The sequence below is a fragment of the Pangasianodon hypophthalmus genome, chromosome 24 (assembly GCF_027358585.1).
Source record: "Pangasianodon hypophthalmus isolate fPanHyp1 chromosome 24, fPanHyp1.pri, whole genome shotgun sequence".
Taxonomy (NCBI): Eukaryota; Metazoa; Chordata; class Actinopteri; order Siluriformes; family Pangasiidae; genus Pangasianodon; species Pangasianodon hypophthalmus.
Genome location: NC_069733.1, coordinates 18717752 through 18739644, shown reverse-complemented (window position 1 = coordinate 18739644; position 21893 = coordinate 18717752). Strand labels below are relative to the sequence as shown.

General features: G+C 37.4%; 1 protein-coding gene across 1 annotated transcript in view; it reads right to left on the bottom strand.

The window, feature by feature from the left end:
* dnah10 (dynein axonemal heavy chain 10) overlaps positions 1-21893 on the bottom strand; it is a 226809-nt gene that overhangs the window by 178954 nt on the left and 25962 nt on the right. The window contains exons 28-43 of the mRNA XM_053229195.1: positions 20301-20423; positions 19937-20170; positions 14665-14888; positions 12676-12945; positions 11304-11487; positions 8087-8221; positions 5704-5856; positions 5407-5595; positions 4362-4508; positions 3956-4147; positions 3240-3358; positions 2980-3138; positions 1554-1689; positions 644-766; positions 422-553; positions 15-231 (exon numbers count right to left, since the gene is read on the bottom strand). Coding sequence (XP_053085170.1) covers positions 15-231; positions 422-553; positions 644-766; positions 1554-1689; positions 2980-3138; positions 3240-3358; positions 3956-4147; positions 4362-4508; positions 5407-5595; positions 5704-5856; positions 8087-8221; positions 11304-11487; positions 12676-12945; positions 14665-14888; positions 19937-20170; positions 20301-20423 — 2737 coding nt within the window. The remainder of the gene's footprint in view (positions 1-14; positions 232-421; positions 554-643; positions 767-1553; positions 1690-2979; positions 3139-3239; positions 3359-3955; positions 4148-4361; positions 4509-5406; positions 5596-5703; positions 5857-8086; positions 8222-11303; positions 11488-12675; positions 12946-14664; positions 14889-19936; positions 20171-20300; positions 20424-21893) is intronic.

Below are 21893 nucleotides of genomic sequence, written 5' to 3'. Positions count from 1 at the left end.
ATTTCCATAATTACCGGGCAGTTCTCCAGGGCCGGCGAGCGTGTTCTCATCGTGGACGGAGGTGAGACAGGACAGCCTCTTAATGAAGTCATCAAACTTCTTCCGGCCGCTGTCTAACAGCGAGGCTCCGAGCGAGCAGTACAGAGCCTCGATGAAGAAACTCTCCAGCTCGTCGGAGGAGAACTCCGCGGGTTCTAGCAGAGCGTCCAACATCATCGACAACTGCACCACCTGCAGAGCGGAAGACCATCAAGGTAGAGTGATAATCACCTACAGACTGTGTTTGTGTCGTCTTTGTACAGCTAGGTTTAGAGCCGCTTGGCCAGAAATGAAATATACACAACATTCTCTTTACTCTAAAAGCATGTAATCAGCTAAAACATTACATTAATTAGCTAACAGTGAAATGTAATCAGATCACCATGTTAAGATCAGTCTGAGGGACGATCGTCTTCAGTTTCTCTCCTTGTTTTCCGTCTACGATTCCCTCCACTATCATGTCTATGGTGCTGGGGACGTATTTCTCAAACAGTCTGTTCAGATCTTCTTGCTCCTGTGACCAAAATTTGTATTAATATCTTAGAACACAACACAAGGGAAGAAAGTTACGGCACTGTTACTGCACTGCAGGTCCATGGCTTACCGTCGCAGGCCTGTTGTTCACCCATTTCTGCCAGTAGGGGGCGTAGCGGAGATTTTTGGGGTCCACAAACACCATTCCACAGCGAGACACGGTGGCAGGAGAAGCGTACTGCAGATCTCCAACCTGAAATCAAACATCTGGGTGAAATCTCATCTCGTGACCGTATCGTGTTGTTATTCACACACTCTATAAAAAAATATCATGATTGCGCAACCTGTAACCAATTAAACATAAACATGGCAGTTATTCAGTGTCCCACTGTCACACGTCACAGTTTTACAGATTGCTACAAACAAAACAAACAAAGCAAACAAGACTTAGCAGTGTGAGCTGTTCCTCTTCTTGGTTTTTCTCTGTTTTATGTCCAGTGTGTTGAAGTAGCGCCCTCTTCAGGACAGTGTGATAAAAACATTTAGCTCAGCACTTATTATAGTGCAGATTTCCTCACTGTGTTATTCTTATATATTGTTATATAATCCTGTACAGCAATTTGAGTTAGAAACTGAGAGAACTTTATAAAGGACATTAGCAAAGTAATGAGCAACAGGTGAGAATGATTAATTAGTAAACAGGAGACGAGGCTGAGGGGAGGCGGGGTTATAGGCGGGGCTTTCTGGTAGCTCTCAAACTAGACTTATTTCATTGATTATTAAACATTAAACTTGTTCATAAAACAAAAAAGAAAGTAAATTCACTTGTTAGTAACTGTTAATGGAATGCTTGAGTTGATAAAACATTGAAATTAAAGCGCGCTGTTGCTTTTTCAGGAGCTCGTACAAAATTGCAGAAGAAACATGTCCGCAAATGTGAAAAACGGAGGGCAAAGTGCAACGTTTGACGTGGCGTTTACATTACGCATCAGGTGCGAATCCAGAATTCATCTGTAAATTACTGACTGTCATGTCGTCACCTCAAACAGGAGAGCGCAGTGACTCTGCAGGCGGATCCTCTCTCCGTTAGCGAGCGTCAGCAGCTTGTTATCATCCATCACTGAGTTCATGTTCTCCACCCACAGAGCGTCGACGTCCCCGTCGAACAGGATGTACCTGTGGGGTGCAATAAATGTTGATTATTAGTGTTATAAATCTGGATGAACCTGGGAGAGATGATGACATACGATGCTGAAATTAAAAACCTAAAAGACATTTACACCGGATGTGGATAAATTTAATTTAATATCATATGTTCATTTATCAACACCGCATCAACCTTAACCTTAACGAGTATGCATATAGTAAAATAATCACTATGGGCTAATATTCAGTCTAAAAGTCACGTCAATTGTTGCACTATATGGCCAAAAGTTTGTGCACCCCTGACCATTACACCCATATGTACTTGTTGAACATCTCATTCCAGATTTATTCCCGCTGTGTTTGCTGTTATAATGAGCTCCACTCATCTGCAAAGTCTTTCCACTAGATGTTGGAGCGTGGCTGTGGGGATTTGTGTTCATTCAGCTACAAGAGCATTAGTGAGGTCAGGCGCTGATGTTGGAATGTTGAGGAGGTCTGGGGTTCAGTCGGTGTTCCAGTTCATCCCAAAGGTGTTCAGTGGGGTTGAGGTCAGGGCTCTGTGCAGGACACTCGAGTTCTTCCACTCCAACCTTCACACACCATGTCTTCATGGAGCTCGCTTTGTGCACATTGTCATGCTGGAACAGGTTTGGACCTCTTAGTTCCAGTGAAGGCAAACTGTAATGTAAAGCTACAGCATACAAAGACATTCTATACAACTGTGTGCTTCAGACTTTGTGGCAACAGCTTGGAGTAGGACCATATATGGGTGTGTGTGAGGAAAGTTACGGGTATTCAGTGTCAGGTTACACGCTTGCTTCACATTCAGATTATTAAAATGATCTTCGTGTAGTTCACGCCTCTGAAGTTGCCAGATTTTTCTTGAACGAAAGCATCTGAGACGGGTTTTTTTAATAGCGTCTAAACACAAACGCTCGCCTTTAAAATCTAAAGAAAGACAATCACCAATAGGAAGTGCAGACTGAAAAAGAAAATATGTTTTTCTTCATTGCTGTCAAATGTAATATGATGTAACATAAAAGCAATAGACATGATGATATACGAATGAGAAGATGGTGAGGATTGAAATAAATATAATAGAGGTCTAGTACATCAGCAATATAATGCTGCATGAATAGTCCGAGTTGTAATTATCACTTTATTATTATTAATCACTACAAATTTGATTTAATTTAAATATGGCTTCTGCCCTCATTACTCTTTTATAAGCAGCTTATAAAGCACTTATGCACTTGTGTGTGCGTTTTTAGATCATTTGCCAAATTACAGATGTAATTAGCAATTTTGTGCGACTGCTACCTTCTCTCCTTTTTGTCTGTCGGTCTGTTGATGTCTCGGAAGATGTTGGACAGAATCCCATCGGTCCAGTCTCGAGTGACCGGATCCAGGATGCCGTAGAGCTCGATCACGCTCATGGCTTTGGGGTTTAGCGCGTACAGTTTGGTCATCAGCCCCAGCCTGCATGGCACACGATACACAGTACGCACAGTTTAGACATTAGAAGCTTTTTAAAAAAGAAAACACTAAACCGTCGACGTTGACATTTAAGAGGTGGAGACCTAGTCTGGGCTTGGCACAGAGTATTAATAACCACAGATTTGCCTCCTCCTGTGGGTCCCACAACCATGGTAGTGTGTCTGGTCATCATGGTCTCGTACATCTGGACCACTTTATCCACCTGCAGCCAGAACGAATAAAGAACAATAAATACATCAGCACCTATTTATAGTATATAGCGGTGGATTTGCCTCTTCACCAAGCACTTGAAATAGCACTTAGCACTTAGTTAATCTATAAAAACAACAAAAAAAATCCCTTGTCGCTTGTGTGTTCTTTTCGTGCCGTACCAACCTCTCCAACAGGGTTTTAGCTCAATGTTACTCTTAGTCAAGGATATGCTTTTGATACTGGGCGATATGATGATATAATACCAATATCGCGATATGAGAATCATGGATCTCATCAGGTGTTGGTGGTTTGTTTTACAAATCCTCAGCAATCCTAAATATACAGTACACCACAGTGCTGTTGAATTCTGGATTCTGATTGGTCAGAAGGTGTTGATTCATTTTCTATAACAGCAGCTCTGACAGTAGCGCAGGGTTTATATTAATGCGCTCGTTCTGATACGTTATCGTTTCCACAGTAACAGCTCATTCAGGTTACTTTGTTTTCGTAAACGAATATCCAACGAGTTCTAACTTTAGTTATTCATACAGAAACATCCAGAACAATCTCCTGTGAGATAAATCTATGGTGATCTACGTGGAGGCACCTGATTGGGCAGCAGAATGTATTTATTCTCTTGCAGGACGGTCTCTACAGCGTCATTAAAGTTGGGGTAGCGCACTCGCGGGCAGTCCAGTCCTGGGAACAGGTCTGAGATCAGTCCCAGGAACAGCGGAACGTCCTCGAAGACAAATTTTGGGAGGTTCATGTCCCTCAGCGCTCGCATTAGCACCACATCCTGACAGAGAGAGAGAGAGAGAGAGAGAGAGAGCAAACAAACACTCACAACACTATTGTGTTGAAATATGCATAATGAATAAGGGTTAGTTACAATTCAGCACAAAATGTCAGCACTAAATGTGTACCAAACCTCTCAGCAGGTCATGGGACAGTTTAGTATTCGTTTTAAAGGAAGTGAGAACGTCTGTTTAAGATGTACAAGTGCTCGTCACCTCATTGAGCTCAGGAGATCCTCTCTTCAGCTCTCCTGCCATGACTAATACAGATTTGAGCGCTCGCAGCCCAAAATCATAGTGAGATTGTTTGGAGAGCTGCTCCCGAGCCAGTTTATACAGAACCGTCATCTTCTTCGCCAGCACCTGCAACACGGAAACCACGATTAATCAGAATAATCAGATCGACATTTACATTCACTTGAGTGATCTGATAACACTTAAACCCAGGCAATAACTAGATTTGTTTCAAAATACGTAAAATGTGCAGCTTTGCAGTTGTTTAGCAAGTAAAAAAAGAAATAAAATTTTATTTTTCTGATACATTTTTTTTAAAATGGAGCTGTGTACCTGGATTTTGGATAGTAAAAGTACAGATGTATTATATATTACTCAGTTACTACAATTTAATTAGTTGAAAATAAGAAATTTAAGTTTGGACCCTCCAAAATTCCTGTATAAGAGTTTAAAAGTACTAACAGTACTTAAGAGTAATAAATACAATAGAAACACTCTTCGAAAATCATAACAAATTTTTTATTTGGAAGGTTGCAAATAGCAGGTAATGTTTTCTTTTGAATTATTACCCAAAGTCTGTAAGATGCTCCACATTAACGAATTAAAATGTGTGTAATCTTTGACATTTATGGAAGGAGTCTCCAGTGTCGGCACTAACAATCAGAGGTGAAGCTCTAACTGTCAGAGGAGTTGACGCTTTGCGGTTTGCGGAAAGACCGTTTATAGCTGCTACGTATAACGTAAGTGAGAACAGGAACTAACATGTTTCAGGGATGTTACGCAACATTGAATGTAACAATAAATGGATAAAAAGTATGACGTGTTGATCTTTAATAAATAGGAAATTTGTTGGTAATCGTTGGTAAAATACTGTGGTATATGAAGAATAAAATACTTTGGGACGTGCTGTGATGGGAAAACAATCAACTTTGGGGTGGTGACAGTAACTCTGCTTCATCACACCACTCATTATTTTTTGACAATAGCACAACCTCTTAAATAATATACTAGAATCTGAGATAGTCACCTTGGCCATGAGGAAGCCCTCTGAGAACAGCATGATCTCACAGATCTGCTGGAGGTCTGGAACGATGACCACCACGGGCCGGAACAGAGCCTTCACCGACTCGGGCAGCTCGGTGCGACCGGCATAGCCCGGGTTCATGGTGATGAAGATCCCCATTCGCGAGTCCAGACTGATCTCCTGCCCCTCAAACTATCAGCAAGTCAAGATCAGACATGACCACAGGATTAAAATTCCCTTGAAACCCCTGGCATTAAAAGATTTCCCAATGAAAAGCTGATTGAAGACGATGCAACTCACGTGGAACCTCTTGAGCTGCAGGATGAGAGCGTTGCGGATGATGTGGATCTGGGAGGAGATGACGGACAGCACAGAGGCATCGATGCGGTTGAACTCGTCGAAGCAGCCCCAGGCTCCACACTGAGCCAAGCCGGAGAAGATCTTCCCAACCGCCTAGAGAGGAAGAGGAAAGCATCCAGATCATCATCATAATTACTGCAGAGTAAAAGCGATTGGTTGAGTTTGCGATCAGTAGTAGGCGGTATCACGATTGATCCACTATACTGGTTGTAATCTTCTTAAAACCTTTAGATGTTTTGTACCTTGTGTGGAGTGATTTTTTTCTTCCCCTGTTTGGTCTTGCCAGTTCCCACCTACTAGCTAACTCTCCCTATCACACCACAGCTACCAATCAGGGAGAGCGGCGTGTCACAGGGCAGCATAACACACTTGGAGGAAACCGCTATCTGCCCTCTTCCACATACATGAGCTCACAGACATCCATGATTAGCCAGTGTCACTGATTGACAGGGGAGGGAGAGTATGCCCCTCCCACCCAGAGAGCATGGCCAAATGCTCTCTTGGACTCCAGGCCACTGCTGGTTGTTGGGATTCGAGCTCGTGATGTCTGGACGATAGGCCAGACGCATTTCTGTTACGCCACTCGGGAGCCAACTTACAGATATTTTATTTCCTTATGGAATACATTTACATTATAAAACAACATGCCGCACATAATCTAAACAGAATGATATATGCCAGAATGTGAAACAACTCCAAAAGGTACTGTTATTTTTCAGTAATCAAATTCATGTGATGAAATGTTATAGGTGCAAAGTACTGCCAGAATGTATTGGTATCAATGGAGAAATGTAATGACTGTACTTCCCGGAGGCAGATGCAGACAATATTTACTAAATAAAACACTAACCAATCAAACGATGGCAGGGAAAGTAGCAAAACCAGAAAAAACAATAATAAAAAGCTATAGGCAAAGGCAAGACAACACAAGGCTACACTGTAATAAATTTTACAGGAATTTACTGGCAAGTCTGGTTGCCACTAATGTACTGTAAAGTTTACAGTAAACAACTATAAAATATATTTACAGTAAAGTACTTTAATATCTTAATGTTGTATAAAAAGACACATAACCCAGGACACTTGCTCTTTTGGCTGAAGCAGGATACAGCTGAGTTAAAGGTTACAGATCTTATCCAATCATGACAGCTTGGCAGTACTGGGGTTTGAACACACAACCTTCTGAGCTGTGACTCAAAGCCTTAACCACAACACCACCACAACTAGCTTACATTGAGTCAACTACTTCTAGCACTGAATTAACACCACTAAAAAATTACAATGAATCAGTGCAGACTAGTTCTGCTAGCTGTGATAGCTCAGTGATTATGGGTTCGACTTGTAGATAAGAAGGTTATGTGTTCAAATCCCAGCACCACCAAATGGCTTTGATTGGATCTTTGAGCAAGACCCTTCAGGTTATGGGTTATGTGTTATTTTATACTATGTATGACATTACAGTACTTTAGTGTAAATCTGTTTTACAGTTGTTTACTGTAAGTTTTACAATACTTTATTTATGCCAGTTACTGTAAAAGCGATAGTAATTTTTTTTGTACAGAGAGGAAAAGTAAAGAGAACTGTAAGCTACTCATAACAACGTAACAACAGCACTCATCAACAAGGGGAAGAAATGCAAGGCTTATATACAGGACTAATCAAAGGGGAACACATAACAGGTGTGCAAGAGGACAGGAAGTGAGTCTGAACACAGAAGAACCGATTCAAATGATGGATTAGGTTGGGATCTGGAGGTCCATGGCAGTGTGAAATGGTCCGGCTCTATTACTGGATTACCAGCAGTAGATTACAGTAAGATTACAGATTTTAATCAGTTAAAATTTATGCATATTTTTTAAAATAAATATATTATTAGACATAATGTGGTTAGCACAGCTGCTCATTTTCATTCAGAAATAAAAACATTGTGCATAGAGCTGTGTTTGGATAAATGATGCTGGAACCGTTTCACTGTGAAAGGTGCTTCTCACAAACTATGCAAAATGCCCTATTTATTTCTATTTCTAGAAATAATTATAAACAGTGTTATAAATTTTCCTTTTTATAATCACTAATGGTAAAGGAGTGATGTTTGCTAAACTAGACCTTTGGTTTGATTTAGTTATTTGTTCGGTAGGTTGTAAATCGCTCATAATTACATTCCTTAAAGTTAGCGTAAAAAATATTTAGCGCTTAAATGGAGGATAAACAAAAATATCAGTAGATATGGATACAGTGATATGTACTGACATATACAGAACGTCTATCACTGCTATTTGTAATAACCACATCAGAACTTTTAGTCTAGAAGTCTTAGACTTACCATGTAGTCCATCCCCTCACCACAGTTGGTGACCACACAGAGCAGACCCAAAGCCTTGGCCAGGTCTTTCGTGGACTCTGTTTTTCCTGTACCTGCAGGTCCGGCTGGTGCTCCACCCAGGTACATCGACAGGGCCTACAGACGGCGTCGCACGTTAACCTCACGTCAGCCTCACGTCATATTCAGTTTTTAAAGTTTTAAGTGAAATGCTCTATATAAATAGAGTGCATTAATATATAGTAGTACATTTATATATGCATCACAGTTGCTTGTCAATCATTAAGCCACACTGTGTCTCATAATGTTGTTAATAACGTACTTAATTGATGAGAACAAAACGACTAGGATCGTAATCAATAATCGTGAGAGGAGTAAAGGTTTAAAAAAAATCAATTCATAAATGCTTGTGAAATAGTATTTATACGCAATATCATTTTATTGTGAGTCTTTTATGTTAAACCTGTGACTTTTGTTTATCAGATCACTTTTATAACGATCATATTCTGCATAAATTATGATATGAATGAGAAATGATGAATGAAAGAGCAGGATGAATTATTACTCAAATATCAAATCAAGTGATTTATCACTCATTATTTTAACTTCACTTGATGGTATTAGTGTGCATGCATTTACATTTTACCAAATACATTTTTATTAATTATTTCTTTGTAAATTTCACTGCTAACAGAAGCACTGCGTGAACGTAAAGCTCAATAAATGAGTGTGAGTAACTGTGTGAGTGTGTGAGTGTGTATACCTGTGTGAGTGTGTGTATACCTGAGTGAGTGTGAGTACCTGTGTGAGTGTGTGTACCTGTGTGAGTGTGTGAGTGTGTATACCTGTGTGAGTGTGTGTATACCTGTGTGAGTGTGTGTGTGTGTGTGTGAGTGTGTATGCCTGTGTGAGTGTGAGTGTGTATACCTGTGTGAGTATGTGTATACCTGAGTGAGTGTGAGTTCCTGTGTGAATATGTGTATACCTGTGTGAGTGTGTGTGTGAGTGTGTATGCCTGTGTGAGTGTGAGTTCCTGTGTGAATATGTGTATACCTGTGTGAGTGTACCTGTGCGAGTGTGCGTATACCTGAGTGAGTGTGAGTACCTGTGTAAGTGTGTGTGAGCGTGTGTGTGTGTGTACCTGTGTGAGTGTGTGTACCTGTGTGAGTGTGAGTGTGTATACCTGTGTGAGTGTGTGTATACCTGAGTGAGTGTGAGTACCTGTGTGAGTGTGTATACCTGTGTGAGTGTGTGTATACCTGTGTGAGTGTGTGTGTTGAGTGTGAGTACCTGTGTGAGTGTGTGTATACCTGTGTGAGTGTGTGTGTTGAGTGTGAGTACCTGTGTGAGTGTGTGTATACCTGTGTGAGTGTTTGTGTTGATTGTGAGTACCTGTGTGAGTGTGTGTATACCTGTGTGAGTGTTTGTGTTGATTGTGAGTACCTGTGTGAGTGTGTGTATACCTGTGTGAGTGTTTGTGTTGATTGTGAGTACCTGTGTGAGTGTGTGTATACCTGTGTGAGTGTTTGTGTTGATTGTGAGTACCTGTGTGAGTGTGTGTATACCTGTGTGAGTGTTTGTGTTGATTGTGAGTACCTGTGTGAGTGTGTATACTTGTGTGAGTGTGAGTGCGTGTACCTGTGTGAGTATGTGTATACCTGTGTGTGTGTGTGTGTGTGTGTATGCCTGTGTGAGTATGTGTATGCCTGTGTGAGTATGTGTATACCTGTGTGTGTGTGTGTGTGTGTGTGTGTGTGAGTGTATGCCTGTGTGAGTATGTGTATACCTGTGTGTGTGTGTGTGTGAGTGTGTATGCCTGTGTGAGAATGTGTATACCTGTGTGAATGTGTGTATACCTGAGTGAGTGTGAGTTCCTGTGTGAATATGTGTATACCTGTGTGTGTGTGCGAGTGTGTATACCTGTGTGAGTGTACCTGTGTGAGTGTGCGTGTGTGTTAGCGTGTGTGAGTGTGTGTGTGTGTGTGTGTGTATAGCTGTGTGAGTGTGTGTGTACCTGTGTGAGTGTGAATACCTGTGTGAGTGTGTGTGAGCGTGTGTGTGTGTACCTGTGTGTGCGTGTGTGTGTGTGTGTGTACCTGTGTGAGTGTGTATAGCTGTGAGTGCAAGTGTACCTGTGTGTGTGTACCTGTGTGACTCTGTGTGTGTGTGTGTATACGTGTGTGAGTGTATATGTGTGTACCAGTGTTAGTGTGAGTGTGTGTGTATACGTGTGTGAGTGTATATGTGTGTACCTGTGTTAGTGTGAGTGTGTGTGTATACCTGTGTGTGTGAGTGTGTGTGTGTGTGTGTGTGTGTGTGTGTATACCTGTGTGAGTGTGTGTAAACCTGTGTGTGTGTGTGTGTGTGTAAACCTGTGTGAGTGTGTGTGTGTGTATACCTGTGTGAGTGTGTATGTGTGTACCTCTGTTAGTGTGAGTATGTGTATACCTGTGTGTGTGTGTGTGTGTGTGTGTGTGTGTACCTGTGTGACTCTGTGTGTGTGTGTGTGTATACCTGTGTGAGTGTATATGTGTGTACCTGTGTTAGTGTGAGTGTGTGTATACCTGTGTGTGTGTGTGTATAGCTGTGTGTGAGTGTGTGTGTGTGTGTGTGTGTATATATACCTGTGTGAGTGTGTATGTGTGTACCTGTGTTAGTGTGAGTATGTGTATACCTGTGTGTGTGTGTGTGTGTGTGTATAGCTGTGTGTGTGTGTGTGTATAGCTGTGTGTGTGTATAGCTGTGTGTGTGTGTGTGTGTGTGTGTATACCTGTGTGAGTGTATATGTGTGTACCTGTGTTAGTGTGAGTGTGTGTATACCTGTGTGTGTGTGTGTATAGCTGTGTGTGTGAGTGTGTGTGTGTGTACCTGTGTTAGTGTGAGTATGTGTATACCTGTGTGTGTGTGTGTGTGTGTATAGCTGTGTGTGTGTATAGCTGTGTGTGTGTGTATAGCTGTGTGTGTGTGTGTGTGTGTGTGTGTGTGTGTACCTGTGTGAGTGTGTGTAAACCTGTGTGTGTGTGTGTGTGTGTGTATAGCTGTGTGTGTATACCTGTGTGTGTGTGTGTGTATAGCTGTGTGTGTGTGTGTACCTGTGTGAGTGTGTGTAAACCTGTGTGTGTGTGTGTGTGTGTGTGTATAGCTGTGTGTGTGAGTGTGTGTGTGTGTATAGCTGTGTGTGTGTGTATAGCTGTGTGTGTGCGTGTGTGTGTGTGTGTACCTGTGTGAGTGTGAGGTAGATGCGGTCAGTGAGTGGAGTGATGACCAGGCGGCCGTTCAGACCCATGTACTCGTATCCGTAGGAGAACTGAGCTGAACACTGACGCACGAACAGATCGTCCGGTTCTTTCACCCAGTAAAATCTCAGCTGACTTTCCCACTCGAACTCCCGAGCGTCTGTAATACTGCAGAACGACATCAGCGTCGATCAGGAGAGAAAATCGCATCTCATCTCAATCTAATTAAAAATCCTCTAATCAGGATAGAGACTGATAAACACAGCTGTAAACTGCTGCTCCTGGAGGCTTTAATGCTGCAAAATATCATTTTAACCTTTAACTAAAGCCATTAATGAGAAAAAATAATAAGAATAATTCACTAATTTCTTTATTTATGTATCAAAAATAAAGATCATACAGTATATGAGCTGTATTTATATTAAAATAAAATTTTTACTGACTCAAATATTGAAAACCCTAACCCTAACCCTAAACATAAAATTCACAGATAAACAGAGAACAACGTCAGACTCCATGTTGTGCAGTTAAAGTAAAATAATCAAAGACAAAGTAGTGTGATGACGCGGAGTCACTGTTACCACCCCATAGTTAGTTGATTAATTTCCTCTAGCAGCATGTCTGGAATTGTTTTATTCTTCTTACACCACAGCAATTTGCCGATGATTACTGTTTGTTTATTTATTAAACAAGATATACATTTTATCCGTTTATAGTTACATTTAACGTCTGTGAAACAAGTTAGTTCCTGTTCTCGCTTACGTTATAGCAGCTATAAACAGTCGTTCCCTCACCAGCTTCTCTTTCTTCTCTCTCTCGTAGTTAAGAAGACAAGAAAAAAAATCACAACTTGTCATGTTACAGAGAAACAAAAAGCGGAAACTCGTCTGTCCTGAAGATGTCAGAAAACTTAAAGTTACAGCTTTACCTTTTACCGTTACAAAGCGCTGAAACTGGAGACTCCTTCCATAAATGTTAAATTAATTACAGAAAACTTCACAGTATCTACGATTTCTAATGCATTTATTATTATGTGGTCCCTGTGACTGAGCTGTTGCTATAGAAACGATAACGTATCAGAATGAGCGCATTAATATAAACCTGCGCTGCTGTCAGAGCTGCTGTTATAGAAACTTAATCAACACCTTCTGACCAATCAGAATCCAGGATTCTGTAAAGTGTATTGCATTTCACTGGGCTGAACTTTTGTTAATCTCATTTTAAAATTATTAATGAACATTAACACAATCGTGAAACCCTTTTTGGCTCTTTATCTTATACAATCTGATCAAATGAAAACAGAACGTATAATATAACGTATAACGACTCGACGATGTGATGTCGACGATGTCCTACCTGTCCCTGACGAAGCTGTCCACGATGTCTCTGGCGTGGACGTCTATGATGAGCACGGTGTTGAGTTTGCGTCGGTCGTTCTTTTTTAAAGGCTGCGTGATGCGCATGACCAGGTCGTCGATCTGCCCGTGCATCTTCTTGGCGTACTGTTTGAGGGCCTGCTTGTCTCCGGCGCTCACCTTGTGGAAGACGTCCTCCACCTCCCACGTCCACCACACCTGGTTCCCTGCCAGCACCACCATGCCCTGGTAGTCCAGCATCCAGTCCACCCTGAGGCACAATCAGTAACACCAGACTGAGAGGTCAGGGTGAGGCTGATGATTAGTCGAGAACATGAGGAAGAAACCTTTAGAGGAACCGGCCTCAAAACAGAACTCGTCCTCTCTGGGCTCGTTTGTGGACGGGGCTCATAATCACAGGGTTTACATTCACACAGAAGAAATCTTTCCAAACCTTGGATTAATTATCCTTCAGTACCAACACTTGTGTAGTGAAAAACAAATCTTTAATGATAGAAGTGTAATAAGTCATAATTTAATATTTACTAGTAAAAAATGTAATTACAGATATCTGAAATTCAATTTCTACTAGTAGAATTCACATTTAATATACGTGTAATTTCAGATCTCTAAAATACAACTGTCGATATCTGAAATTCAATTATAGCCCTATTTGGTTTGGATTAGTTTATCAGCAGTAATAAATTCAGTAATAAATCTTCCACGTCTTCTCAGTGATAAAACTCTCGCATCCTGACAGCAGCAAATTAATAACCACAGGAGGAGCGAGTTTCTAGCAGGTTGTGTTTTCTATGAACCCCGAAAGTTTGCATCACGTGGTCAGTTCCTTAAATATCTAATGTTAGATGCTAATAAATTAATAACGTAAATGATTAGCAGTTTAAATATAAATAATTAAATCATTTACAGTAGGAATTTATCTGCATTTAGCATTAGATATTTAAGATACAAATAGTCATTATTTATAGAAAAATAAGAGTTGATGATATTATGCGTACGTGATGATATTATGCGTACGTGGTGATATTATGCGTACGTGAATATAAAGTAATGCTTTAACCCTTTAGCTGCTGTTATAACGGCTCCTTTAATCAGCCTGCAGGATCTCGCTTTTCTTAATGATTTCATTTTCTTTCTCTTCCTGAAAATGCTTTTCCCAGGTAGTGTGTGTATTCGAGGTTTTACCATATGCTACTTTTAAAGCATCCCTTTCTCATTTCGCAGTTCAGGAAGTGTTTAATATCTGATACGTCGCTGATACATGAGATATATTACGAGACAAAATACAGCAAGTAGCAGCAGTCGTTTTTTTTCCCCAACGTGAAGCGAAATCTGCATAGAACATCACAGACGTGTATCCAGACTAAAATGATCAGACGAGCGCTGAGTTTGGCGAAAAACAGTCGACCTGTAATTTTCTCAGAGGAAGATGGAGAAGAAAATCACAGAGGAGCTCCTGTATAATAGGAAATTAGCCCAGGACCTCGTGTACATTTAATACCAAGCGGATAGAGCTTAAAGACTAGTCACAACTGAATTGTGGATATGAGAGACGGGAATTCAGCGTAAGTCTATGGCGATTTATGACTAGTCAAAATTAAATTATAGGTATCTTCATTATGAATTTTGACTAATAAATGCAATACTAGTAAAAATATAATCCTTTAATTGAAATTCTGAGTAGTAAACTTGTATTTTCACTTATTAAAATGTAAATTATGAGGCTTTACTTCTGTTACACCTCTTCCAAAAGCTAAAACGGCTCGCCGTACTTTTCGACTAGATGGCATATCATCGTAAAAGAACCTCCGCAAACGAGGAGCCGTTCTCGTAAAAGAAGATTTCCGCCTCCTCTGCTGATCATAACATCCCTTTTCACCGCCATCAACAAACTTGAAACAGGAAGTAGCTTGATGTAGACTGCGGTAAGACCACTATTTTGAAGCGTACCAGAGATCGGTTCACACACCTGGACTTGTGGTGCTGGTAGAAGTAGATGGCCTCCTTGGTGATGAGCCTGTTGGTCCTCCTCATCTCCAGCAGAACGGCCGTCATCCAGTCCTCCACTCGTCCCTCGGCTGGCACGGTCTGCCTGAGCTCCATCACCTCCCCTTCTGCCGACACCATGGCCCCCACCACCGTCTCTCCGTTTGTCCCCGTGTCGAAGCGCAGGGATGCGATGTTGTCGTACATCTGCAGGATGAAACGAGAGAGATTTGGCCTGAAGATCACGGTTGTGTTTTATCTTATGAAGCACAGATCACACCAAACCAATCTCCTGTACAGCATAATGTCAGAAGATCAATAAAACAGATGAAATAAAACGTTCTTAATATCTGGTACAATTTGAGAATTTTGGGTAAATTAGTTTTGGATTTGTGATGAAGTGGCATCGACTTTATTTGTCTTCGTGTTTATGATTCTCATTTACAATTTTCTTACGCTGAAAATACACTGAAAGCATGTAGCGGCACGTCTTACCTTGGTTTATAATAATATGATAATTTTTTTTTACGATCTATCTATCTATCTATCTATCTGTTTTAAAAAACGAAATATTAAGTTTTAATATTTTTCCCTTTCTTACCCAATTTGTTATTATTTATTTGTTTGTTTGTTTGTTTATCCATCTATCTATCTATTTATGTATCTATATATTTATTTTTGTATTTATTAAGTATTTATTAGTTATTCATTTGCTATATTATTATTTTTAGAATTGTTTCTTTATTATACATTTTTATTTTCTCTATTTTTATTTATTTATTATTATTATTAACGTGACATAATGTAATGCACTGTAATGTGATGTGATGTAATGTGATGTACTGTAATGTGATGTAATGTACTGTAATGTACTGTAATGTGATGTAATGTACTGTAATGTGATGTAATGTACTGTAATGTACTGTAATGTGATGTAATGTACTGTAATGTGATGTAATGTACTGTAATGTGATGTAATGTACTGTAATGTACTGTAATGTGATGTAATGTGATGTAATGTGATGTAATGTACTGTAATGTGATGTAATGTGATGTGATGTGATGTGATGTGATGTGATGTAATGTGATGTAATGTACTGTAATGTGATGTAATGTGATGTGATGTGATGTGATGTAATGTAATGTGATGTAATGTACTGTAATGTGATGTAATGTACTGTAATGTACTGTAATGTGAAGTAATGTAATGTAATGTGATGTAATGTGATGTAATGTACTGTAATGTACTGTAATGTGATGTAATGTACTGTAATGTGAAGTAATGTGATGTAATGTAATGTAATGTGATGTAATGTACTGTAATGTACTGTAATGTGATGTAATGTGATGTAATGTACTGTAATGTACTGTAATGTGATGTAATGTGATGTGATGTGATGTAATGTAATGTGATGTAATGTACTGTAATGTGATATAATGTACTGTAATGTACTGTAATGTGATGTAATGTGATGTAATGTACTGTAATGTACTGTAATGTGATGTAATGTGATGTGATGTGATGTGATGTAATGTAATGTGATGTAATGTATTGTAATGTGATGTGATGTGATGTGATGTGATGTGATGTAATGTACTGTAATGTGATGTAATGTGATGTAATGTACTGTAATGTGATGTAATGTAATGCACTGTAATGTGATGTAATGTACTATAATGTACTGTAATGTGATGTAATGTGATGTGATGTGATGTGATGTGATGTAATGTACTGTAATGTGATGTAATGTGATGTAATGTACTGTAATGTACTGTAATGTGATGTAATGTGATGTGATGTGATGTGATGTAATGAGATGTGATGTGATGTGATGTGATGTAATGTACTGTAATGTGATGTAATGTGATGTAATGTACTGTAATGTGATGTAATGTAATGCACTGTAATGTGATGTAATGTACTATAATGTACTGTAATGTGATATAATGTGATGTGATGTGATGTGATGTAATGTAATGTGATGTAATGTGATGTGATGTAATGTGATGTAATGTGATGTGATGTGATGTAATGTACTGTAATGTGATGTAATGTGATGTAATGTCCTGTAATGTGATGTAATGTAATGCACTGTAATGTGATGTAATGTACTATAATGTACTGTAATGTGATGTAATGTGATGTGATGTGATGTGATGGGATGTGATGTAATGGGATGTAATGTAATGTAATGTACTGTAATGGGATGTAATGTAATGTACTGTAATGTGATGTAATGTAATGTGATGTGATGTAATGTGATGTAATGTGATGTGATGTAATGTACTATAATGTACTGTAATGTGATGTAATGTACTGTAATGTGATGTAATGTAATGTAATGTACTGTAATGGGATGTAATGTGATGTGATGTGATGTGATGTGATGGGATGTACTGTAATGTGATGTAATGTAATGTAATGTACTGTAATGGGATGTAATGTAATGTACTGTAATGTACTGTAATGTGATGTAATGTACTGTAATGTGATGTAATGTGATGTGATGTAATGTACTATAATGTACTGTAATGTGATGTAATGTACTGTAATGTGATGTAATGTAATGTAATGTAATGTACTGTAATGTGATGTAATGTACTGTAATGGGATGTAATGTAATGTACTGTAATGTGATGTGATGTGATGTGATGTAATGTACTATAATGTATTGTAATGTGATGTAATGTACTGTAATGTGATGTAATGTAATGTAATGTACTGTAATGGGATGTAATGTAATGTACTGTAATGTGATGTACTGTAATGTGATGTAATGTAATGTAATGTACTGTAATGGGATGTAATGTAATGTACTGTAATGTGATGTAATGTGATGTGATGTAATGTACTATAATGTACTGTAATGTGATGTAATGTACTGTAATGGGATGTAATGTAATGTACTGTAATGTACTGTAATGTGATGTAATGTACTGTAATGGGATGTAATGTAATGTACTGTAATGTGATGTGATGTGATGTAATGTACTGTAATGTGATGTAATGTAATGTAATGTACTGTAATGGGATGTAATGTGATGTGATGTGATGTGATGTGATGGGATGTACTGTAATGTGATGTAATGTAATGTAATGTACTGTAATGGGATGTAATGTAATGTACTGTAATGTACTGTAATGTGATGTAATGTACTGTAATGTGATGTAATGTAATGTAATGTACTGTAATGGGATGTAATGTAATGTACTGTAATGTGATGTAATGTGATGTGATGTAATGTACTATAATGTACTGTAATGTGATGTAATGTACTGTAATGTGATGTAATGTAATGTAATGTACTGTAATGGGATGTAATGTAATGTACTGTAATGTGATGTAATGTGATGTGATGTAATGTACTATAATGTACTGTAATGTGATGTAATGTGATGTAATGTACTGTAATGTGATGTAATGTGATGTAATGTGATGTAATGTACTGTAATGTACTGTAATGTGATGTAATGTGATGTAATGTACTGTAATGTACTGTAATGTGAAGTAATGTGATGTAATGTACTGTAATGTGATGTGATGTGATGTAATGTACTGTAATGTGATGTAATGTACTGTAATGTACTGTAATGTGATGTAATGTGATGTAATGTAATGTACTGTAATGTGATGTAATGTACTGTAATGTACTGTAATGTGATGTAATGTAATGTAATGTGATGTAATGTACTGTAATGTGATGTGAAGTAATGTAATGTGATGTGAAGTAATGTAATATAATGTGATGTAATGTACTATAATGTACTGTAATGTGATGTAATGTAATGTGATGTAATGTAATGTGATGTAATGTACTGTAATGTGATGTAATGTGATGTAATGTGATGTGAAGTAATGTAATATAATGTAATGTAATGTACTGTAATGTGATGTGATGTAATGTATTGTAATGTACTGTAATGTGATGTGATGTAATGTATTGTAATGTACTGTAATGTACTGTAATGTACTGTAATGTGATGTGATGTAATGTATTTTAATGTACTGTAATGTGATGTAATGTATTGTAATGTGATGTAATGTGATGTGATGTAATGTATTGTAATGTACTGTAATGTGATGTAATGTATTGTAATGTGATGTAATGTAATGTGATGTAATGTAATGTGATGTAATGTGATGTAATGTACTGTAATGTGATGTAATGTACTATAATGTGATGTAATGTACCGGAATGTACTGTAATGTGATGTAATGTATTGTAATGTGAAGTAATGTAATGTAATGTACTGTAATGTACTGTAATGTGAAGTAATGTATTGTAATGTGATGTAATGTATTGTAATGTGATGTAATGTAATGTAATACACTGTAATGTGATGTAATGTAATGTGATGTGATGTAATGTACTGTAATGTACTGTAATGTGATGTAATGTGATGTAATGTACTGTAATGTACTGTAATGTGAAGTAATGTATTGTAATGTGAAGTAATGTATTGTAATGTGATGTAATGTACTGTAATGTGATGTAATGTAATGTAATACACTGTAATGTGATGTAATGTAATGTGATGTGATGTAATGTACTGTAATGTACTGTAATGTGATGTAATGTGATGTAATGTATTGTAATGTAATGTACTGTAATGTAATGTACTGTAATGTGAAGTAATGTATTGTAATGTGATGTAATGTAATGTAATGTGATGTATTGTAATGCACTGTAATGTACTGTAATGTGATGTAATGTATTGTAATGTGATGTAATGTAATGTAATACACTGTAATGTGATGTAATGTAATGTAATGTGATGTGATGTAATGTACTGTAATGTAATGTAATGTGATGTAATGTGATGTAATGTACTGTAATGTGAAGTAATGTATTGTAATGTGATGTAATGTATTGTAATGTGATGTAATGTAATGTAATGCACTGTAATGTGATGTAATGTAATGTAATGTGATGTAATGTACTGTAATGTACTGTAATGTGATGTAATGTGATGTAATGTACTGTAATGTGATGTAATGTAATGTACTGTAATGTGATGTATTGTAATGCACTGTAATGTACTGTAATGTAATGTAATATACTGTAATGTACTGTAATGTGATGTAATGTATTGTAATGTGATGTAATGCCAAGTAATGTACTGTAATGTGATATAAGGTAATATGATGTAATGTACTGTAATGTGATGTACTGTAATGTACTGTAATGTAATGTAATGCAATTTGATGTAATGATGTTTCTGAAAACACCACGCCCAAACACACTCCCGCTACCTTGATCATGTGCTCCTGGACGCAGGACGGCTCGCTGCTCCCCAGAATGCTGAGCAGCTCATCATCGGAAATGAAGAAAAAGCGCGGGAAGGCGTTGCGTTTGGAGTCCAGGTAGTCGTTCAGACTCTTCTGACAGCGCTCCAAACCATCGCTCAGGTTCTGCAGGTCCGACAGGCGATTTGGTACCAGGCAGCACCTCTTAATACCCGGGTCCTTCACTGTTTCTGTCATGATCTGAGGACAAACATGACACAGAAGCACCTTCTAACTCATTCCTCCTCTTAAACACTGAATGATGCCGGAATCAGTGGGCTTTGAATATGTTTATTTTAAAAAACTGCCCATAAAAGCAAAAACACGTCACCTTTTTAAACATTCTGTCAATATTGTCAAATTTCTTGGCCTCTTCAGGCAGTTGAGAGCGAATATCACCTCCAATAAAGATGCTCTCTAAGTACATCCACTTCCTCTGCACCAACATCCAAACCTGAACAGTATGAGATAATGAATATTCATGAGCTCATTATAATATTCATGTATCATATGAAGGCTTCACAAACCCCTGATATAATATAGAGTACAAGCTAATGCTAACATTCAGTGGAACTTCTGTAATAAACACTAAAACCTGTTACTTAAAGCATGTTACTTTTCAGTTTGTGAAATGTATTTAATAATTTTTGTAATTGTATTATTTATGTTATACTGGACTGTAACACACACACACACACACAAATTTCTGCACAAAAATAATCAATACATTCAATACATCAGTGTTACATTAAATATTATTACAGTTATTAGAAACTTACATTCTGTGCTTTTTTCAGCCAATGTCAAATTATTTAAAGAATAATATCACAGTAATGTTCAATTTAAGAGTTAAAAAATGGGATTACAAATACAGTATATATACACATACCTAAATTGTGTAAATGTATAAAAGATTTGTCTTAAATCTTCTACACAAGGTAAATAAGGTAGAATAAGGTAAATAAGAATAAGAGTAAGAAAAAAAAACTACAGAGAAATGTTTAATCTAGAAAATATGCTAGAATTTATGCTCTGGAATGTACATTGGAATTTATAGTTGGGAAAATTTATAATTCAACAAATTCAGTGAACAAACACAGTAGAATTTATAGTCTATAAATTTATATCTTCTAAGACTTTAGAAGACAAAAAATTTTGGTAAAAATTTAAGCTCTGGAAAATAGAGTGAAATTTATTATTTATAAATTATATAATCTATAATAATATAGTAGAATTTGTAGTCAGAAAAGTAAGATGAAAAGGAAAGTAATCTGAGAACTTAAAACTGAAAATATGGTACAATTTATTGATTGGAAAAAAAAAACACTTTATAGCATGCAAAAAGATTAAGAATTTATACTAAAAAGAGATATGATGAGATTTATAGTCTGAATTCTTTTGGTAAAATGTGTAGTCTGGAAGATATGATAGAATTCAAATTCTGAAAAATAAGATGGGATTTATAGTCTATAAAATTCAGTAAAGTTGAAAACATACACTAGAATTTATATTTAAATTTGGTAAAAATTTATACTCTGGAAATTTATAATTTGTAAATTATATAATCTATAATAATACAGTAGAATTTATAGTCCCAAAAGTAAGATGAAAATTTATAATCCGTAAAAGACAGGAAAATTTATAATCTGGAAAATATGCTAATATTTATAGATTGGAAAAAAAATTACATTTATAGTCTGAAAATTTTGACAAAATTTACACTCTGGAAGATACAGTAGAATTTATAATCTGAAAAATACGGTAAAATTTACAGATTGGAAACAATGTACAATTTATATTCTGAAAAAAAGATTAAGAATTTAAACTAAAATAGGATATGATAGAATTAATAGTCTGAATATTTTGTTAAAATCTGGAAAATACTGTAGAATTTAAATTCTGAAAAATCTGAATTTACAGTCAG